At 53.5% G+C, this 20,989-nt stretch overlaps 4 protein-coding genes across 5 annotated transcripts in view; 1 reads left to right on the top strand and 3 right to left on the bottom strand.

Annotated features, from left to right (window-relative positions):
* The window catches only part of MMP24 (matrix metallopeptidase 24), a 46,157-nt gene extending 43,120 nt beyond the window's left edge, over positions 1 to 3,037 (top strand). For both annotated transcript variants that reach the window (XM_045443627.1, XM_045443628.1), the window contains exon 9: positions 382 to 3,037. In XM_045443627.1, the coding sequence (XP_045299583.1) occupies positions 382 to 719 (338 nt within the window). In that variant the 3' untranslated portion in view covers positions 720 to 3,037. The remainder of the gene's footprint in view (positions 1 to 381) is intronic.
* On the bottom strand, positions 2,968 to 4,489 carry MMP24OS (MMP24 opposite strand). The gene is made up of 2 exons (XM_045443634.1): positions 4,035 to 4,489; positions 2,968 to 3,950 (listed from the first exon to the last, which is right to left on the bottom strand). The coding sequence occupies exon 2, from the start codon at positions 3,945 to 3,947 to the stop codon at positions 3,780 to 3,782; it is 168 nt and encodes a 55-aa protein (XP_045299590.1). The 5' UTR covers positions 3,948 to 3,950; positions 4,035 to 4,489; the 3' UTR covers positions 2,968 to 3,779.
* Positions 4,490 to 4,728: 239 nt separating this feature from the next.
* On the bottom strand, positions 4,729 to 11,137 carry EIF6 (eukaryotic translation initiation factor 6). Its single transcript, XM_045443632.1, has 7 exons — positions 11,004 to 11,137; positions 10,656 to 10,774; positions 10,453 to 10,538; positions 8,719 to 8,894; positions 7,991 to 8,167; positions 7,611 to 7,792; positions 4,729 to 5,001 (listed from the first exon to the last, which is right to left on the bottom strand). Exons 2-7 carry the CDS (start codon positions 10,760 to 10,762, stop codon positions 4,992 to 4,994), a joined length of 738 nt encoding a protein of 245 aa, XP_045299588.1. The 5' UTR covers positions 10,763 to 10,774; positions 11,004 to 11,137; the 3' UTR covers positions 4,729 to 4,991.
* Positions 11,138 to 11,976: 839 nt separating this feature from the next.
* FAM83C (family with sequence similarity 83 member C) lies at positions 11,977 to 19,903 on the bottom strand. Its single transcript, XM_045443626.1, has 4 exons — positions 17,936 to 19,903; positions 15,577 to 15,744; positions 15,242 to 15,366; positions 11,977 to 14,734 (listed from the first exon to the last, which is right to left on the bottom strand). Exons 1-4 carry the CDS (start codon positions 18,446 to 18,448, stop codon positions 13,294 to 13,296), a joined length of 2,247 nt encoding a protein of 748 aa, XP_045299582.1. The 5' UTR covers positions 18,449 to 19,903; the 3' UTR covers positions 11,977 to 13,293.
* Between the last annotated feature and the right edge of the window lie 1,086 nt (positions 19,904 to 20,989).

Below are 20,989 nucleotides of genomic sequence, written 5' to 3'. Positions count from 1 at the left end.
TATAAGGTAGGGAGGCACAAATTGAACTTATCAATTCTACTTAAAGCCCCTCCGTGGCTTCCTGGCACCTGTGAGATGACAGGCCAGGCTGCTCCAGGTCCCAGGCACACCTCTTTGCAACCGTGCAGGTCACACTCCAAGACCCTGTCACACTGTTGACAGAGTGTGCTACACACTGCCCTCCCCCCACCTCCAAGCGACCCAACACGCTGCTCCCACCACTTCATATGCCCACCCCTCCTTCAAAGCTCCTCTGGGACGCCAGGGTGGGAGAGGCGTCCTTTTTCCACACTGCCACAGCACCCTATGCCCTCTCACTCTGGCCCAGAGCAGGTGCAGGGCAGTACCTAGGAGTAGTGATGCTGGACCATGTTTCTGCAGATTACACCTACTTCTACAAGGGCCGGGACTACTGGAAGTTTGACAACCAGAAACTGAGTGTGGAGCCAGGTTATCCACGCAACATCCTACGTGACTGGATGGGCTGCAACCAGAAGGAGGTGGAACGGCGGAAGGAGCGGCGGCTACCCCAGGACGATGTGGACATCATGGTGACCATCAATGACGTACCAGGCTCTGTGAATGCCGTGGCTGTGGTCATCCCCTGCATCTTGTCCCTCTGCATCCTGGTGCTGGTCTACACCATCTTCCAGTTCAAGAACAAGGCAGGCCCTCAGCCTGTCACCTACTATAAGCGGCCAGTCCAGGAGTGGGTGTGAGCAGCCCAGAGCCCTCTCTGTCCACTCGGTCTGGCCAGCCAGGCCCTTCCTCATCAGGGTCTCAGGGGCAGCTCTGGCCACTGCCCACCGGGGCCAGAAGGGCCTTAGGCCAGGGGTCGTGCAGCTGAAGTGGTAGGTACATTGGCCTAGGCTGAGCATGAGGCAGGGAGTGATGGTGGCTGTGCCCCAGGGTGGGTGTCTGGCAGCCAGTTGCCAGCCTTCTGTCCTGGGTGAACTGCTCCCTACGCAAGGGAATAGGCCAGGCCCCATCAGGAGGCAGGGACCATGCCAGGAGGAGGCCCTGTGGTCACTGCATCCTGTGGTTATCAATGAGGCACCACAGCTCTGTTCCTGGCTGGACCCAGCACCTTCTGTGGAAGCCAGCACTAGCACTCTCAGCCCCCTCTGGGAGATGCCACCAATCCTGGTCCCCCTTTGCCAACACCTGCTGGTCAGATGTCCCCCTGCCCCCACCCCACTGTCCTCCAAGGCTACAAGACCCCTGCTGCCAACATGGCGGGCAACAAGCCCGGGTTTCCGCTGCTGGCATACAGCAGATCCCTCAGGAAACCTGCTCCACATCAGGGTCTCCTTTGAGATCTAGGATTTAGGGTCACATGTTGCAGGCAGTGCTGTGGCCCAGCGGGGTCTGACAAGGACCCAGCTGTCACGTCGTGAATATTTAAATGTCCTGTTACTACTGTTTTAAAAGTCCCATTCTGCAAAGGCTGTTTGAGGCGTTAGGTGAATTAGAGGTGACTATCTTGGTGATGAGGCCAGCGTGGCCGGCCCTTCCCCAGGAGACAAGGACCAAGGTGCTGCTAAGGCCACTCTAGCGCCTAGACACCCCAGGAGCTGGACCTGCTCCTGAGGCTAAAGGTCTGGGGCAGGAGCTGATCCCATCTCTGGAGGCTGATCTGAGTTCTGACTATCCTCCACTTCTCTGTCCCTCTCCCCATTCTCCCAGTCCCCAGCCCTGTTGCTTATGGTCTGGGGCTCAGCCTGACTAGCTAGGTGAGGCAGAAATGGCTCCAGGCCAACATTCTCATGGCTTTGGGGGTAATGGGCCCAGGGCAGCCTTCTCAAGTGTTCAGAGCCCACACCCCCAGTTACCGAGGCCAACTCAATCTCTCAGCTTGGAAGCAGTGTTTATACAAGCTTGGCCCTTGCTAACCCTGCTCACTGGGCTCATCTGCCTGCATTGCAGTCCCCGTCCTAGGGGCCCATCCTTCAGTTTCTGGAATTCCTAGGGCTCAGCTTGCCTCACTCCAACCCAGTGGAGGCAGCCCTGTTTGTCACTGAAGAGCCCTAGGCAAGACTAATGGGTTCAGTGATGCCCACTGGCTCTCTGCCAAAGCCAAAAGGTGGTACATCTTCAGGGTGCTGGCAGAGTCTCCGATGCCACTCTGGCCCTCTGGGCCTGCATGGGCCTCGCCCATACCCTGTGGCCTCTGGGCTTTGGGTTGGCTTAACCTGTAGCAGACAGGGACTACTATTGCCCTGGGAGCTGTCTTGAGCAAAATCTCTCTTGTCCCAGAGGCACCTATGTGGGTCCACTATGTTCCCGGGCATCATCCTTCTGTCTTTTCTCATTTTGACCAAGGGCGGGCTCCCTGGGGTGGGTGGGGAACAACTGCAGAGATATTAGTGATTCATAGGTTTGTATAGTGTTTTATACTTTGCAAAGCACTTTATTAGCTCATACCTGTCCACTCACATGAAACTCGTGTAGGCCCTGGGAAGCCTAGGGTAACTCTCACCGTGCCCTCAAATGAAGCACAGAGAGATTGTTTTTTGCCCAGGCCATCGGGTGGGCTGGCTGGGCCTTGGGTCCCCACCAATGGACCCCTCTAGGGTCCAAGATGAGATCAGAAGTGTCTCTTTTATCCATCTTTTCCTGGCCTCCCTTCTCCCCTTCCCGGTCCCTCTCCACTCCTCAGGTTGGTGCTCTCTCTTTTTGAAAGCTCTAGGCTCCCCAGGCTCCCCATTGGCTCCTGGTACTACCAAGGCCAGCTGAGAAAGAGCAGGAGATGGAGGCAGGCAGCTCAGGCTGCAGATGTGAGGGATGCAGGGCCAGGCCCAGAGAGGGCTCAGCCTGGAGGCTTCCAATCTCGGATTCTCCTGTCTTGTGGTCATCTGTTTGCCCATCACCCCAGGACAGGGCAGACAGACAAAGGGGCACTGCACTGGGGACCCCAGAGCCCAGCTTCCCCTCGGCCCGGGGAATATCACAGCATTTCAGTGTCGGTCACATTTTAAACTGATCAGCCTTTGTATAATGTTTTTTAAATCATTTCTAAATAAAACAAAAATACAGAGTGTGTTGTTTTCTTGGGATATAGGAACAAGGATCAGGTTCTGGGAGTGGCCTTAAGAAACTTCTGGGAGAGGGGGAACAGGGTGCTTTGGGGTGTCTGGGAACTGTCCCATGCATCTCATCTACCAGCCCAGCAATCAAATGTCCCCTCTCTCAAAAAGGCTGGCCCCAGAGGCCCAGTGTTACTGGGGTTCCTGGAACACAACCTGATAATGCCTCACTGGGATCCAGGATGGCAGAGCAAGCCCCCCCTAGGAGAAATACAGGGAGGGTCACTGTGGCAAGGTCTTCTCCGAAGCCAAGGCACATGGGGCCATAACCAGGGACAAAAGCAACAGCCCGGTTCTTAGCAATAAGGAACAGACGAGAAGAGGTGAGGTCAGCAGTCTTGGGGTCTTACCAGGAGTCCTGGCCTGGTTCTGGAAGCCAGGGCCAGGGAGGGCTGCCCCAGAACCCAGACGGCTGGAGAAGCTGTAGGGTGGGGGTGAGCACGAAGGTTTAAGCTGGTTTGGGTGCAGGCTAAGAAGCGAACAAATTCGGAAGGAACTAGAGGCGAGCCGGTGCCCCATGGCGAGGTTGCCGAAGAGGCCCTGCCGAAAGAGACCTCCTTTCAGTCCTCCGTGATCTATCTCCTCGACTCTCCGAGCCTGTCCTGGGCGCCGGGGTTGGAAAAGGACGACAAGAGAGGAACATAACAGCACAACGACAGTTGGCAGCTGGCAGTAACTGCTGAGGGTGTCGAGTCAGTACCAGGAGGTGCAGGTGATGAGGAAGCGCACATCGTCCAGTGGCCCCCAGGGACTGGGTTCAGGCTGGGGCCGCTCAGGGGCCTCGGGCGCCCCGGGTTGGGGCTGGGGCTGGGCCTGCATGGGGTCTGGGGCGCCCTGGCCGCCGCTCAGCCGAGCACCCATCGTCTGCAAAGAGAAGCCGTTAGATGCGGGTCAGCTGCACGCGACCCGGCTGTCCCGCCACGCCCCGGCCCGACCCTCCTCTCTCACCGCGAGAGCCACGGGTCTCCAAGGTCCCAGAGCCGGCGACTGCACTTCGCTGGCCTGCGTACTTGCGCTGGGAGGAGCCGGCGTCGTGACCTCACCGCACGCAGGCCCCGCCCCCTAGCCCCGCTGCGGGGTTGCGGACCCAACCCCACCCACCAGTAACTGGCCAATGCTGCTCCAACATCGCGGGGCCCCGCCCCGCACACAGCAGGAGACTGAAGGAGCCGCCCCAGCAAGCCACAAAGGACTCATCCAGACGCTTCCTGGCTCCACAGGCACTGTAGCTAAGGGAGGGCGCCTGCCAGTTTTCTGAGAATCTCCATGGCACCTGGCAGCCAGGCCAGCAATCTCCATCCACCTTGGTCAAAGAAGACAAGACTGCCCTGAAGCCAGGTGCTCCAGACCCCTTACAGGTCCTCATTCGGGCCTAGAGGAGAGCTGGAACATTCTCATCTCTTAAACCCCAGAAGTAGGAGGCTGAAATCGCATGGAAAAGGCTAGAACTACAGTAGAGAGTGCTTCCTCCTCTTGCCCTGGGACAATCATCAACCCCCATCCTGATGATCCCAGGACGAGGGTGGGAAATTGTGAGACTGGGGAGGGAGGGAGGGAGGGAGGGAGGTGTGTGTGTGTGTGTGTGTGTATATCCTACATGCTAGGGAAGGAGGGTTGCAGGTGGAGGCCCCCAAACAACACATTCAAGAATAGCCAGGCTGCCTTTTAATGGGGGTGGTACAGGAAAGAGAGTGGTCAGTCAGGAGCCGTTAAGGCCTGACAGACAGCACAACATGGCAGATTTTTGAAGTAACTGTAGATTCAGGAGATGGGCACAGGTGAAGCGCTGGGCATTCAGCCACTCACTCCCAGTCAGTTCTCTGCCAACTGGCTGCCTGGCTGGGTGGGGCAGAGGGAGCCAAAGTCCAGAGGCAGGAACCCGCAGAACAGCAATGGAAGGGTAACTCAGGTGAGGCTAGAGAGAGAAGGAACACTGTCAGTAGGTGCTTCTCAGAGCATACCCCACCCTTTATTCTTAAGATGCTTGCCTCCACCCTCACCCCTTTGTTCCAGCTCAGCCCTGAAGAGCCACATTCAGAGCCCTTTCCAGATTACACTGCTTCCTTGAGTCACAATCCAGTCAGAACTCTCAATGCTTAAAAACTAACAGTAACTCCTTCCCCACTCAACTCAATTTATTCACTGTTATCAATCACAAACCAGAGCCTCAGAACTCAAGTCCAGAAACATCAGAGAAGGGAGTAAGGGGATTCACAAGAGAAGGGATGTGCCCAGACCACAAATCCCTCAGTGGCAGGGATGAGGCCAGAACATTCTTCCTGGAGGTAATAAGTACGTATACAGGGGCGCCTCGGTGGCTCAGTCAGTTAAGTGTCTGACTTCAGCTCAGGTCATGATCTCATGGTTTGTGAGTTCGTGCCCCACATAGGGCTCTGGGCTGACAGCTCAGAGCCTGGAGATTGCTTCGGAATCTGTGTGTCCCCCTCTCTCTGCCTCTCCCCTGCTCATGTTCTGTCTCTCACTCTCTCTCAAAAATAAACATTTAACAAAAGAAAAATTACAGGAGAAATAAAATACGTGTACAATTATAAAACTAAAGTGCATACTCTTTAAAAAAAAAATTTTTTTTTAACATTTATTTATTTTTGAGACAGAGCATGAACGGGGGAGGGACAGACAAAGAGGGAGACACAGAATCGGAAGCAGGCTCCAGGCTCTGAGCCATCAGCCCAGAGCCCAACGTGGGGCTCGAACTAACAGACCGCGAGATCGTGACCTGAGTCGAAGTCAGATGCTTAACCAACTGAGCCACCCAGGCGCCCCTAAAGTACATACTTCTAATCAACTACCTGACACCTTCATTATCAGCTCTCATGGGCACCTCAAACTCAACAGGTTCAAAACCAAAGAAGGATAATGAGTTTTGGCTCTTCCTTTCCAGTATCCATTTCTGTTCCTTACCTAACTGCATAAGCAAGAACCACCGAAATACTGACCAGTACAGTACGGTCACTGTGGGCAATTCTGCCTGACTTTAAGAGCAGTTTCTGAAGTTTTACCATTAAATACAACATTTGCTGTAGTTTTCTTGGTAGGTACCAATTATCAGATTGCAAAAATTTCTCTCTGTTCTTAGGCTAAAAGGTGTTGTTGTTGTTGTTGTTTTGTCCTTTAATTAAATGATTGTGTATGTACTGCCTTCTCTGTAAGATTCTATGTTCCACAAGGGCCGGGTGGGTATATCTCATTCACCAAATCACGATTTTCTGGCACATTCAAAAAACAGTTACTGAACAAATGACAGAACTACTGTACCACTTTCCTGTTCAGACCCTTTCAACTACTCTCTCAATTCTGATTCCCCATCAGAATTACCCAGAGAAACTTATTAAAATAAACCAAACATGGTTGGGTCTCACTCCAGAGTGAATTGGTAACTGGGGGGTGATGCCAGGAATCTACACTAACAAGCATCCCAACATAGACTAAAGATCAAAATCACAGGCCTACAGTCAAAACTTCCTGACATGGGAATTGAGGGTCTTTGACACTCTGACAATATTACCTTGCCCTTTCACACTCTCCATACTTTCCCACCTCTGGGTCTGTCTGAAGTGCTTTCCTACTCCATCTCTGCATATTCAAATATCTACTCATTCCCCTGGGCCCAGACTAAATGATTTGCCCCCGACAAAACCTTCCGGGATACCAGAGTGTTTCACTGGAGCTTCCTGAGCCACCTAAGGCACCTTTTATCTCCTCTTTGAAGGCAGTGAAGAGTTATGTGTGGCCTCTACAACTTCTCGGCTACACTGTGAGCTCCTAGAGGCAGGACACAGGGCTAAGTGAACATCCGATGAACAAATGAATGAAGAAGGGAGAATGAAGGGTAATTTTGCCTGTTGTAAGTAGGGGGTCTGTCACTGGGTACTTGCTCTACTATGGGCATATGGGGTTTCTATCCTCATAAAGATTGCTGGGACACTTGGGTGTGGCATGCCTTGAGAAGAATCCTCAATGGGAAAAGGTGAATATCAGCACCTGCTGCTCCTCCAAAGGAAAAAGAGATTCCAGAGCCTCATACCCCAGAACCTCCAGGGTTAGGCCCAAGATCCCACTTTTTTCTTAAACCCACAAAATTCCAGACAATTGTGATTTTGATGCAATCCCCACCCCCAACAAGTCCTTTAGGGTCTCCTTAGTTTCTAAGAGCAACTTCCTCTCCTTCCCTCTGCAAACAGCTCTTTTTGGTCTCAGGCTCTGGGCTGCTGGCTGGGGACACCAACACATAAGCACACACAAACTACAAAACAATGTGGTCAGTGAGAAAATAAGACAGACCAGAGGGAAGCTTTGCCCAAAGAGGGGACACTGAGCTGAGTCTTCAAAGATGGGGATGAGCAGATACTCAGGCAATGCTCACTGGCTGTACCTTGTGACTGCTCAGCAATGCACAAGTGTGCCCTCACACACAAGGACCTACCGGTATGAATGCAGTGTGGACCCATCCTAGGTGGCATCTCCCTCCTCTACCCTCCAAAGGCAGAAGAGAGACCCAAATACCTGTCAATGAGGGAATCCCGCATGCTGGTCGCAATGGTGCTAGGCTGGGCTTCGTTCAGCTTGAAGACACTCTCCACCACTGACAGCTCTGTGCTGGTTGTGTCCAGGCCACAGAAGGCACACCAGTCATTCACCACCATCCCAGCGGCAATTACCTCGCTGCCTCGGTTCACAGTGCCTGCCTGCCAAGGGAGAGCTCAGTGTGTATCATGGCACCAAAAGCCACAGGCCTGCCACTCCCTGGAGAGGACTATCCCCAAACCCCGCTCCTTGACCTGCATCCCCAATCGCAAACTGTGACAGATAATAACTCAGATCCTTAACGCTAGGCAAAGGATCTGCCTCAGGAGGAGACAGAGATCAGAGAAAGGAATGCTTACCACAAGGGGGACCTGAAGAAGAGAAGACAGCTCATCTTGGTCTTCAATTGAAGTCTTGGGATGTACCAGTCCTCCCTGATTGCTGAAGACACAGTAGCTTCCTACTAGCACCTGGTCAGCCACTGTCTGTCTGAAGACTTCCACCTTGAGCACATCAGCCAAGATTTCTTCTGTTTCCTGTTAGCCAAAGGCACTGTACTCAGAGCCCAGAACTTCCAAGTCAAGGAACCAGGGGGCCTCCACACCCAGAACCACCCAGGGCTTGGCTCCCTAAGCCCCTCATCCCTCTGCTACCTAGCTGCATATGGAAGCTTCATGCAGAAAAAGCAGGAAATACAGGTTGGAGCAGAGTCTAGACCAGCTATGGAGTCCCTAATAGCTGTGCATGCCCTGAGGAGGCAGGGGCTGGTCTCCACATCACCCTCTTCCCTCTAACCCACACTCCAGAGTTCAATTGTCAATCATCTCTCCTGGTCCTGGTTGCAGGATGGGACGGAGCAGTCTCCCTGATTTTGGAGGATTAATACCCTCCTCAGCTTCTTTCTGGCACTGGTCACACCTCTATTATCACTATTATCACTATTCCAATGAGTGCCTGAAATCTGAGAGCCCAAGTATAAAGAGAAACCACAAGAGACACCCCTAAGTCCTGCCTGACAGGCAAGAACAATGACTAACCACTGACTAGGCGGGTCCTGTGACTCTTGGGCGAAATTGGGCTACCTTACCCTGTCCAGGTCTGGGTGGACCAAGGCCACGTAGTCGTTGCAAGTGGTGACATTGCCCAGGGCTGAGAGCCGCTCCTCCACCCGCCGGATCTGCACTGAGTCTGGGAGGCAGTTGCGAATGTGCTGTAGCTCCTGGTCAGTGGTGTTGTTGGGCACCAGGAGACCATGTCTGTTCCCTAGAGATCCAAATTAGGGGGTGGGGCAAGAATGGACCACAAATACACAAGTAGCCTGCTAAGCTTTGGGGGTGTTAGATACAATCCAGCCCAGTCAGTTTCCCCAGGAAAGCTTTAGGCCCGGACCCCAGCCCACTAACCCATTGATCCATACAACACCCAGGGGACCAGGAGTCCCATTGGGCAGGCCAGAGATAGCCCAGGAATTTGTTCCAACACACCCTGCCCGTTTTGCCATCATCAACCAGGGGGGACCAGGACTAACAAGAGGAGCTCTTGGCGTTAGCTGTATATTTTGCTACTTGAAAACTGAGGTAACACTACACACCTATCAGAATGGCTAAAATTTTTAAAAGAATGCCAATACCAAATGCTGGCAAAGATACATGGAACAACCAATAGGGGTGTAAATTGGTCAACCACTTCAGATTATTATCTGGCATCACCTACTATATAGAATATCCGCATACCCTGTGCCCAACCAGTCCTCTCCTAGGTATTACACATCCAACAGAAACATGTGCATGTGTTCACTAAAAGACATAGCAACCCTATTCATATTAGAACTGAAAACTACCCTAATGCCCACTGTCAACAAAATGGATGAATATAATGTGGTATATTTACACAAAACACAATACGAATGAACAAACTACAATTATATTGTGACAACAATAACTAAACCTCTGCCTGTCTCCACAAGAACACAACTCTTGAACTTCTAAACTCTGAGTTACGCCCATTATATATTAAAAAAAAAAAAACAAAAAAAAAAAACACCAAGCGACAAGTCCAAAGGTCATAGTTAGGGCCAAAGAGTGTTTGGCCTGAATAAGAAAATACTCAGAGGCTAAGGTCATCAGGCTTATGATTTAAAACAAACAAACAAAAAAAACTCCCATATGACCCCAATGAACAGAACTAGAAATAAGGGGTGACAGTAAAGGGAGACAGATCCAGCTCAAATAAAGGACCAATGGCCAGACTCAACAGTGCTGAGAAGTAGGGGAGTGGGATAGGGATGCCACTCAGAGACATGGTAAAGCCAATTTAAGACTTAAATGGATAATGAATAAGATGACCCAGAATCTTAGCTTGTCATTTTGTAGAGGCAGAACTGGATCCTCAGAAAGAGGAAGCAACTTGCCCAGAGTCAGTGGCAAGGGAGAGAGGACATTTCCATCTTCCCTCCCAGGTGTGGAGGGAAGGTGTGGTACTTGGTGAGTCACTTGGGTTCCTTGAATCTTGGCTTCATCATTAGTCAGATTAGGCCAATAAGGCCTGCCTGCCAGGATCTTCGTGAAGAAGGATTGAAATCAAGTTTAAGAGTGAAAGCACTTAATGTTATTTGTTTTCCTATGATCCAGAAGCTTTTGCCAGTGATAGTCCCTGATCTGAAAGCACTTAAAAACAGGGTCCGGCACAGGCCAGAGAGATTCTCTAGTTTCTGGACATAATGGATGAAAGCCGGAAAATCCAAGGGTCACTAGAAGTCCCCTCCAAGGCTACAATTAAAGGCTCTGGGAGGATCCACTCCCTCGCTCAGCGTCTGGCTTACCCACACACATGCGCCCGATGATGCGGCAGCCAGCGATGGACGCGTGCACCACGGGGATGGTATCGGCGAGCTCGCCCTCGAACACACTGTAGGGATGTGGATTCAGTGGTTAAGGGGCTGAGGGGTCTGAGTCCCCGACTCCCAGCACCCTCTCAGCCATCCAGCCACCCCACTGCCAGCAGACACCGGAACTCCCGCCGCACCTGTAGAAGTTCTCCGACCCTCCGATGGCCACCAGGCAGTAGGTGTTGGTGAGTTTGGCAAAGCAGCCGATCTCACAGTTGTTCTCGAAAGACGCTCGGACCGCCATGAGGCCTAAGGGCTGCGGGACCGGGAATTCAGGGCCAACGAATCCTCTCCCGGCCGTGGGTCCGGGTCTCCCGGCCTCAGCCCTTCAGGGCCCGCCGCGACCGCGCCCCTCTTGGCCCCTCAAATCTCAGGTCCCGCCCACTGGACCCCTCTAGACTGTCTAGCCCGGAATCCTCCGACTACCACTCAAGACGCGGGGAGCCCAGAACTGTCCCTTCCGGCGTCCCTCCACACCCGCTCACCAAACGACAGCAACCCCCGCACGCTTCAGCAGCTTCCACTCGGCCCTAGGTAGGTTTCCGTTTCCGCCTCAGCCCAGGGAGACTTCCGGGAGAGCTGAGCGCCCCGCTTATGCAGGCGGCCACCGTAGCTCCACCCTCTGGGAGGAGTCTATGGTTGCAAGTGTTCCGGTCTGGACCCCACGTGGCCCCGCCCCACGCATGCTCTCATCCAATCATTCCTTCATTCATTTATTCAGGCGCTTTTTAGGAGGTACCATTGACCGAGACCTGTGGCTGGTTGGATGCGAGGCATAAGAGAGGAGGAGCCAGCGATGTCTCGAAGAAGACGAGTTGATGATGGAAGTATTTACTGAAGTAAAGCCTAAGGAGAAAGAGTAGGTGTGGGGAAAGTGACATGCCGAGCGTTAGGTTTGGGACAGACGTCCAGGCCAAATCTGGAGCCCAGGGAAGAGTGAAGGGCTGAGATTTGGGGCTGAAGCCTGGGGTGGATGAGTCACCCACGGAGGCGTCCAGTAGGGAGAAATGAGACCAGGACAAAGGTCGGAGAAGGAGACGTGGCCAAGAAGTAGAAGAAACCAGTCTGAAGAAGGTATTGGAGAGAGGGAAGGATGGGTGAAACCGGGTCTTAGGGAGGGTCCGGATGGGCAGTGGTGTGGATGCTGACTGGCTTCCACTATGCATGTCCTTGGTCACTCACTCAGGAGCCACTATGTCCTCGAGATAGATGGTAGCACTCAAGGGACCTGCTCTCATGGATGAGATGAACTTGATCTACATTTTGTAGAGTCTACACAAGCCCCCAAGGCCTCTCAGAATGTCACAATGAGGGTAGAGGGGGCTTGCAGCCCTTCTGCAAACATCTGTCTCCCTCAGGGAGCCCTCCACAATTGGCCTGAATGGTCAATTGGCTCTTCCCCAGCCCTCAACGTGAAGTCCACAACTCCACCTTTCTCAGGACACACCAAGCTGCTGCTGGGTCATAGCATGTTTGCCTTTATTGATTTGTATTGTGTAAACTGTCCCAGGCAGGTGGTGAGCTCAGGAAAAGACGAAAAACCTATCAGAGCCTATGCTTCTGTGTGTGTGTGTGTGTGTGTGTGTGTGTGTGTGTGTGTGTGTCAGAGTCTGAGTATCCACACCCTCTATATCCTCCCCAGTTCATCTCAGACCCACTCATCCTGTCCTGTCCTTGGCCTCTCTTCACCTGCTTCCCTCTACCAGGAATTCCTTTTCTCCTCCATCTGTCCAATCCTCCCCATCCTTCAAGGGTTGACTCAAAGTCTGCCTCCTTTGAAACTTTCCTCACCACTCCACTGTCACCACCCCCTGCCACTGATTCCTTGAGTTAGATACAGCTCTGTCTTGCCTGCCATTGGTTTATGTATTTATCCTTATCTCCCAGGGCCTGAGTCTGATTCACTTGTCAACCCTGCGGTAGGTACACAGCTTAGGCCAAAGAAGATACTGGTTGCTGTGTGCATACCTATGTGTGTGTGTATGGTGTGTGTATGTGGTTATGTGCATATTTATTGTCTGTGGATCCTGAGGGGTCTACAGTGTGCACTGAATGCATATATTTTGTTTCACTACTCATTTAGCCACATTACATTTATTGAGTACCTATAACTAGAATTCTGAGTGTTTGGGTTTATCACATGGACCTTCGTTTACTTACTGAGTGTCTATGGGTATTCAGTTTGTGGGTATGAACCCTGTCAGGGTGTTGTGTGTGTTGTACAGGTATTTGGGGCATCTCTGTGATGTGTGTGTTTTGTGTGCATGGGGACATGTGAACTGTTGATAATGGTGTGTCATGTCTGTGCAAAAACACAATCTTAAGCATTAGGGACACAGGTTTGGGCCCCAGCTCTGCCACTGGTTCCACTTGGATCTGATTCCAAGCAAGTCATCAAACTCTCTGGGCCTCAGCTTCCACATTTATAAAATAGGGAAGATAGTACCTATGATCCTAGAAATGTATACCTGCTAGAGGTCTATCTTGTAGAATGTTGTGAGGATGAAGGATGAGAATTAACCTGTGTAAGGCACCCAGCACAGTGGCAAATGGCAGGTACTGTGGTTTCTGTTTTCGTGTGTGTGTGTGTGTGTGTGTGTGTGTGTGTGTTTAAGTGTGTAAACAAGAATTCTGAACTCAGTGAGTATCTAACTTGAGCTTCTAGACACCCTCTGCTCCCCATGCAGCCCTGCTGGAGAACCCCAGAGTCTGGAACCCGAGTAAATCTAGAATCCAAGTAGATGGAGGAAGGACATGTCCTTGCTGGGAGCAGAACTAGGACTCAAAGCGGCTTCGGAGAAGTTTGAACTTGGACTTGTTGTACTTAGTGATGAGGTCCAGTTTGCTGTGGCCCAAGGTCAGCCGCTTCTCATCCCCTGACAGGCCATTGCTACTGCCATTGTGATGGCCACCTGTGGGGCCCCCAGGGAGGTGAGGGTCAGGTCCTTGCCTGGTGCCCTGCAATTGATGATATTTGGTAATGAGGTCCAACTTGCTGTGGCCCAGGGTCAGCCTATTCTCATCCCCAGAGCCCACTCCAGCCTTTCGAGCAGGGCTTGGTCTGGGGAGACCACTGGGCCCAGGCCCCTCACCCCGGAATGGGCCAAACTTTGTGATGAGGTCCAGCTGGCTGTGGCCCAGGGTCTGTCGTCGCTCATCAAGACTTTGCTTGTCAGCCCTGGCTGAGGAATTGGCTTCAGGGGGCACTCTGGAGCCCCCAGTCTTGGGGTACTGTACCAGGAGGTCCAATTGGCTGTGGCTGTGGTTTGAGGACAGCCTCTTGTCCTCTGGAATTTGATTGCCAGGTCTGGGGGAACCTGACTCAGGGGTACCCCCAGCACCCTGGGTCTGGGGCAGGAGATCCAGCTGGTTATATCTCTGGTTTGGGGACAACCGCCTGTCCTCTGGAGCCTGCTCTTCAGGCCAGAAGGAGCCCAAGCTGGGGTCAACCCCAGAATCAGGGCCTCCAGCTTCTCTGGCTCTGGGGAAGGGGACAAGGAGATCCAACTGGCCATGGCTCTGATTCAGAGACACCTTCTTCTCCTCCACTGTCTCCAGGGCTGTGCTAGGTACCCAGCGACTTCGTTGGGGACTAGACTCCTGGCTTCTCAGGAGCCCATTCTCTGGGAGCCGGGATAGGGCTGAAACACCCTGGGGGAAGGGGAGGAGGGGGCGTTGGCGGGCAAGCATAGGTGACCCCACTGCCAGGGTCAAGGGGCTGGCACCATTGTGGTTGAGGGCAGGGGAGGACTGGGACCATGGGGACACCCCTAACTTGCCTAGATTGGACCTGTAGGGCCCTGGCAGGGAGCCATGGTTAGGGTCAGACAGCTGGCGCTTCAGAGAGGGCTGGCCACTGGCCCCGCGGCAGGCAGGGCCCAGGGATGAGGACCCCATACCCGTGTCACTGCAGCCACCGCCTCCTGGTGGACTGAGGTAAGAGGAGTGGTCCATTAGAGGTGAGCGTTTGATGCTGCTAAGGCTGGTGCTGGAAGGTGAGGAGGATGCAGGGCTCAACACACTGGGCCGGAAGCCCAGGGCCACTGTGGGAGGACACAGTGCCCTGGGAGATACGGGACTCTCACCACCGCAGAAGCCCTCCACAGGCCGAGACTCGGCATACAGACAGCGGAACTCCCGGTCAAAGTCTTCCACGATGCGGCCCCTCAGCTGCAGCACCATGCTAGTGTGGGCCTGGCTGCAAAGCCAGGTGAAGCTGGGAACAGAGGGTCAAGGTCAGAAGGCAAAGTGCAGGAGCCTGGGGCTGGGGGGGGCAGTCATAACCAGGTGAACATACCAAGACAACTCCACCACCATTAGGACCCACGTGAGGCGACAGAGCTCTGACTTCAGAGTCTGTGCTAGTCCTAACTCAGCTTAGAGGACTTGGGCACATGGTTTCCCATCTCAGGGTCTCAACTTCCCCATCTGTAAAATGGACTGGGGATGAGAGTCCCTGGAGTCCCTCCAGTTCTGAGGTGCAATATGCCAAAGGCATTAAAGTAATCCTTCCACAGAGTGAGCTCCTCCAGGGCCCAGTGGGGGGCTGTCTTTCCCCCCCACTATGCCCTGAGGCCTGCACAGTGCCTGGCACTTGGTAGCCGTCAAGTCCGTGTTGCAAGGTTGGGTGGATGAAGGTAAATTCAAGCTGCCAGATCCCAGGTGCCCTCACCAGCCGGTGGCACAGCCCCCCGCCCCTCTCTCCCCTGTTCCCTGTGCTCACCTGTAGCTGCCTGCCACCACCTGCTCACAGTCGATGATAACAAACTTCTCCAGGGCCTGCCCCGTGAAGCGGCGGCCGGCCTTGCTGCAGTATGTGTCCCCACATGTGCTCCGCACACGCATGTTCTGGGCCAAGGAGGGAGGTAGGTTGGGTGGTGACCTTGAGAAAATGGGGCTCAAGCCACGTCTAAATCCCTTGCAGTCTCTAACCTTAAGCAGCTAAGGAAAGTCAGGTTGCCCACTCCCATTGACCCCCCCCCCACATGCTTACTGACCCTTCTGCCCTCCCTGACTCCCCACCCCACCCCCTGGTTACCGCCCCTGTCCCTCACTGACCGGCAGGTGCCCCCCGTTGAGGTCCATCTTGTAGCACATCTCCAGGAAGTGCCTTAGGTGCTCCTGAGCCAAAAGCAGGTAGACAGGGACACCACGCCGGCTCGAGGCCTCCATGAGGTCACACAGAAGCTCCATGTCCGTGAATATATCCATCACGACAGCTACCACCTGGAGGACGTAGGGAGAATTTCAGCCCTGCCTGGGATATTGCCCAGCCCAGGGGTGGGGGCTGAGGTCCCAGGAAAAGAGAACTGGGCTTAAAAGCAGGAGGCCAGAGCCTTTGAGAACATCTGGACTGGAAGGGCTTTTAGCAACAACCTAGCTCAGAGGTTCTTAACTTAGACTCAGCGGGCGTTCCACTGTCTTGAATGCCCAAAATACGTTTGAAAGCTTCGGTGTGCATATTTCTGGGGACAGAGGGTTTATCTGTCATGGGCTTCTCAAAGATGTCTGTGAGGAGACCTAGGCCAAGAGTAGGGAAGGAGTCAGGAGCAGATACTAGACCCCAATTCCCAGTGCAGGCCCTCATGCTCTCCCACTAGCTCCAGCCCTAGTGCTGTCAAAGTTTCCCTCCTCAAGAATTAGAGCTGCAGGCCAGTTATTAGGGGCTTTGAGCCATTGGCCAGACCAGCCTCAGTTTCCCTACAAAGGTACAGAGGTCTAGTGTGGTATCTTATACCCACAGACTCCCTCACTTCCACCCACCCCAAGTGAGACCAAGTTTTCTGCTCAGTTGAGGGACTGGGGCTTGTGGTCTCCTCATCTAATGGACTGCCTCACAGAAGCCCTGAAAACCCCCTCACACCATCAAGCCCCCAACTGCCCCTTCTTCCCTTTGCATATATCTGCTGTGAGAACCACCTTTGTCGTCCAGGCTGAGGCAAGAGGTGCAAAGCACTGCAGCTCTGGAGCCGGACAGAACCGGGTTCAAATCTGCACTCTGCTACTTCTAGTGATACAGCCTTGGGCAAGTTTCTTCACCTCTGCGAGCCTCAATTTCCTTGTCTGTTAAATGAAGATAATGATAGCTACATCTCGTAGTTATGAGGAATTCAATGTGAAAATACTCAACACACAACAGAAGCTCAATAAATGTTCCTTTCCTGCTGCCTGCTTAACAAACAAGGACATTGGCCCACAGGAAAAGGAAGCCCTTCCCAAGGTCACTCTGAGAGTCAGTGACAGCCCAGAGTGGAAGCCTGGCTCCTGGCCCAGAGGTGGAGGGTCTAGATGAGGATGAGGAGGCAAGTGCTGGAGGGTGCCCTAGTCCACGGCACAGGCCTGGCTGAGGGTGGGGGGAACAAGGTCAGGTAAGAAAGATCAAAGGGCCGGGGGTGAAAACAGCAGCCACCTCACTAATAACCCCATTCCCAGTGCTAATCAGGCCTGGCCCTCCCCTGCCTCGGGCACAGGCAGGTTTGCCAAGGAGGCTCTGGAGGCACCTGGGAGATTCCAGCTTTCTGGCTCCTGATCTCTGCAGCAGGCTGCTCCCCCAGACAAAGACACTGAGTCTAACCCACCTCAAATCCCTTTGTGGGGTTATCTGATCCATTCCCCTGCCTCCTGAGTCGGAGGTCAGGGCTCAGGAATGGAGCTATGTTAGTCTGTGGCTGGAGTCTTCCCAGATACTGATCATGGGACCTGCTCTCCTCCCCCTCTTCTTTCTCCTGAGCCCCAGCTCCCCATCTCTGAGCCCAGAAGCCCCCACCCCTCTTCCCTTTTGGTGCAGAACTATCATCCTGGCCCTCAAATGCCATGCTGAGGCCCAGGCACCAGTGCCTTCTTCCCTGTTTCAGGCCCAGCTGGAGATGCAGTATACGAGGGGTGAGGTGCAGCTGGGGATGTGCACCAGGAGGCAGGGCCAAGCCTGGGTCCAGGGCCTGAGTCAGGGCCCCTTTCTCTCTCCCTGAGCTCTATTTCACCAACTGACTGGACCTTCCTGAGCAAGTGCCAGCCCCTCTCTGGCCTCAGTTTCCTCCACCATAAGTCAAGGGGGTGACTCAAATGTTCATCAAGGTTGGACTTCTTAGTTTGGGAGCATAAACTCTCCAAGAATCTGATGAAGGCCATGGACTCTTTCCCAAGAAAGATGCAGAGAGGATCCCTCCTAGCAATATGCCCAATTTTGCCTGCATTTTTAGGGTGTCTGGTGAGTAATGCTCTTGAGTGTCAAAGGATTACCAAGGCAAATAAAACACATGCCCACCCTCTAGGAGCTGGCGATCTGATAGAGGCCAGAGGTTCTAGTCCCAGTACTGCCCCTAAACTGCTTTATATGGCCTTGGGTTGGTCCCTTTCCCTCCCTGGGTCTCAGTTTACACGTCTGTGGAATGAATGTCTGAAGATATAAGGCCCTTACCGTGCGGGCCTGGCTGATGAGAAAACGCAGAAGGTCCTTGATGTTCTTGGCCTTGTCCCGCTGGAAGTGGACCACAGCCTGGGTGGGGCTGAAGCCTGTGGCCTGCGGAACCTCAGGCCAGCCCAAGTCCAGGTCCGGGGGGTCTATGTCAGAGGCCATGGGGAAGTAAGTGCCTGAGGTGATTTCAGAGAGCAAGCTGAGGCGGTCAGGCCCTGAGGCCTCCAGTCCCTGGGCCTCGCTGAGCTCAGGGCCCCCATGCACATGGCTGGTCATGTAGTCCACGTCCAGAGCACTCAGGAAGGGCAGCTCCCGCTCCTCGGAGATGACCCGCAGGTAGGCAGCCTCGCCCCGCTCCAGGAGGGCGTCGGCCGCCAGCCGGGCAGCCTCACTGTGCTGGAGCACCAGCGGTGAGGCCTCCCGCCACCACGGCCGCTTCAGCTCCTCCACCCGGCCCCGCAGGGGTCCCGCCATGCCCTGGGCCCCCAAGTCCCCAGGCCCTAGGCCTCCGAACATTCCTGCCCACCTGGCTGCCTTCACCCTCCAGCAGGCTCCATGGCCTGCACCCTGGGCCGGCTGCAGCAGGAAGAAGATACCAATAGAACCACCTCCTGCCTGCCCGCCCTGTATGTGCCAGGGCCCCCAACACGTTGCCACCCTAAATCAGAGCCATGCTCCGCCCCATTGCCCCTGGCCTCTGGAACCTGTCGGGTCAGCCTCACCTGTCTGCCTGCTGTTGAGACTCGCCCGCTCAGGGAAATGGCAGTGCCAGGCCCTTAGTACGCACTCCTGCCCACCCCCACCCTGGCACCACCCCACCTTCACCTGCCCCAGCCCCACCAGGCTCCCACCAAGTTTCCTCCAAACCCTGACCTTCCAGAGCCCCCATAGAGGTTGGATTATGGTCCAGAGGGGGCCAGTCCTGTTCAGACACACACATGCACAACACACACACATTCACTCGCACACACACACACACCAGGGTGGATAAATGACTCAAGATACCGAGATAAAGACGTGAACACACAAGTAGATAGGCTGACATGTCATATGCAGACCATACGTTTCGATCAAACCCATGTGAACTGACCCAAATGTTAATTCAGAGACAAGCCATAACCCTAAACATACCACGGTGGATATCACAAGCCTTGGCACACCTTGCATACAGGCCCTAAATAAGAACTGAAGAGGGCGTCACACAGAGCTGTCAAGGACATCAGCACCTATCTGTCCCCCGTCTGGGCCCATCTGCTCCCATGATGGCTCTGCCGCTCTCTACCTCCCTAACTGTGACACTCACAGTCCACTGCCCACCCCCCACCCTGGCTCTGAGTCCATCTTCCAAGGATTTCCAGCAGTGGCTTTTACCCTAGTCCCCAGGAACAGCTGGGGAGTGTTAAAATGCAGATCCCCAGGATTCACCCATCTGAGATCCAAATCCAGAAAATCTGAGTAAACCTCTGAAGCCTGCTTTTTTACAAGTACCCCGGTGCACCTGGGACGGTGGACCCAGGCCCGCCCCTGAGAAATGCTGTTCCACATGGCTTGGCCTGGCATGGGCCACACCACATTCTTCCTCCCCACCTCAGGGGCTGCGTATTAAATGGCTCATAAGAAAGGTTGTTTTAGAGGAATGGGGGCACACTGCAAGGTCAGGAGGCAAAGAGAGCAGGCAAGTTTCTGTTCTCTGCCCCTAACAAGGGCCACAGTCCCAGAGTCCTCAGTAGCATGAGTAAGAGGCTTTGCTCTGGAGAAGAGGGGACAGTAGATGGCAGTTAGTTAGGGAGGCAGGCCAGGCAGAAGTGGTGACAACAGTGCACAGTGCCAACTCACGGTGCTACCCTTCTAAGGTGGGATGAGGTCCAATGAGGATGGCCTGGACAACAGGAGACCTAACATCACGTCTCACAACCCAGTATAATACTGATTTCACTTGCTTTATCTGGTCTGTGATCATGTTCAGACCAGACACAGGTCCTTCTATGTCCACGAGGCTTCACACAGGGCCTAACACATTCACGGCAGGGAGCAGAGGGATCTAGGGGTTCCCATGTCGAGCTGGGCCCTGGGACCCAAGATGAATGGGACTGGGGCTTTGTCTTTGAGGATCCTAGAAGTGAGGGGCCAGGGGTCAGGGTAAGGCCAAGAGGTGAGATGCTGGACCATTCCATCCCATTCCAGAGGCAGGGGCAGACACTGGAACACCAGATGCTCTAAGGAGGTCCTTCACCGGGGGTGGGGGTGGGGGATTACATGAACGGTAAGAGATTGGGTAAACAGAGCCAGACCGTGGGAGGGTGATGAGCTGTAAGGGTATCCGGGAGGCAGGGCCCTCATTAGGGCCTTATCTCCAGATTTGTTTGCGGGTAGAAGTGGGCCCTTATCTGGGCTGGAGAACTGTTCCTGAGAGGGGAGACAGGGTGTTTCTGTGTTGCTGGGTTCCTGTGTTTACCCCTCAATGTTTACACATCTATCTGATGATACATATTGTTGGCTATTTTTATAAAAACTATTTTTAATTGTGGAAAAAGACTTATAAAGTTTACCATCTTAACCATTTTTAAGTATACAGTTCAGTGGCATTAAGTACATTCATGCTGTTGTGCAACAATCACCACCATCCATCTCCAGAACTTTTTCATCTTCCCCAGTTGAAACTCTGTACCCTTAATTAAACACCAACTCCCCATTCCCTCCTCTCCTCCAGCCTCTGGTAACCACCACTATTTCTTTTCTTTTCCTTTTTTTAATGTTATTTTTGAGAGAGAAAGAGAGAGAGTGAGCAGGGGAGGAGCAGAGAGAGGGGGACTAGAGGATCCCAAGCAGACTCTGTGCTGACAGCAGAGAGCCCAATGTGGGATTCAAACCCACGAACTGTGAGATCATGACCTGAGCCGACGTTGGACACTTAACTGAGTCACCCACGTGCCCCACCACCACCCTACTTTCTGACTCAATGAATATGACTACTCTAAGCATCTCATCTCAGTGGAATCAAACAGTATTTGTCCTTTTGTGACTGGCATATTTCACTTAGCATAAAGTCCTCAAGGT

The sequence above is a fragment of the Leopardus geoffroyi genome, chromosome A3, assembly GCF_018350155.1.
Source record: "Leopardus geoffroyi isolate Oge1 chromosome A3, O.geoffroyi_Oge1_pat1.0, whole genome shotgun sequence".
In the NCBI taxonomy this organism is placed as follows: Eukaryota; Metazoa; Chordata; class Mammalia; order Carnivora; family Felidae; genus Leopardus; species Leopardus geoffroyi.
Note: the sequence above shows the minus strand (reverse complement) of the source record. Positions and strands in the feature narration are given on the sequence as shown.

Bases quoted from the DNA above. Each gene is read 5' to 3' on its own strand.
- MMP24OS (XM_045443634.1), bottom strand. From the start codon at position 3,947: ATGGGTGCTCGGCTGAGCGGCGGCCAGGGCGCCCCAGACCCCATGCAG.
- EIF6 (XM_045443632.1), bottom strand. From the start codon at position 10,762: ATGGCGGTCCGAGCGTCTTTCGAGAACAACTGTGAGATCGGCTGCTTT. The intron at 10,539-10,655 runs GTGCGGCGGGAG...ACATCCCTACAG, and splicing joins GGGTCGGAGAACTTCTACAG to TGTGTTCGAGGGCGAGCTCG. The intron at 7,793-7,990 runs GTAAGCATTCCT...CTCCCTTGGCAG, and splicing joins TTCTTCAGGTCCCCCTTGTG to GCAGGCACTGTGAACCGAGG.
- FAM83C (XM_045443626.1), bottom strand. From the start codon at position 18,448: ATGTTCGGAGGCCTAGGGCCTGGGGACTTGGGGGCCCAGGGCATGGCG. The intron at 15,745-17,935 runs GTAAGGGCCTTA...TACGTCCTCCAG, and splicing joins TCATCAGCCAGGCCCGCACG to GTGGTAGCTGTCGTGATGGA. The intron at 15,367-15,576 runs GTCAGTGAGGGA...TCCTTGGCCCAG, and splicing joins TCAACGGGGGGCACCTGCCG to AACATGCGTGTGCGGAGCAC.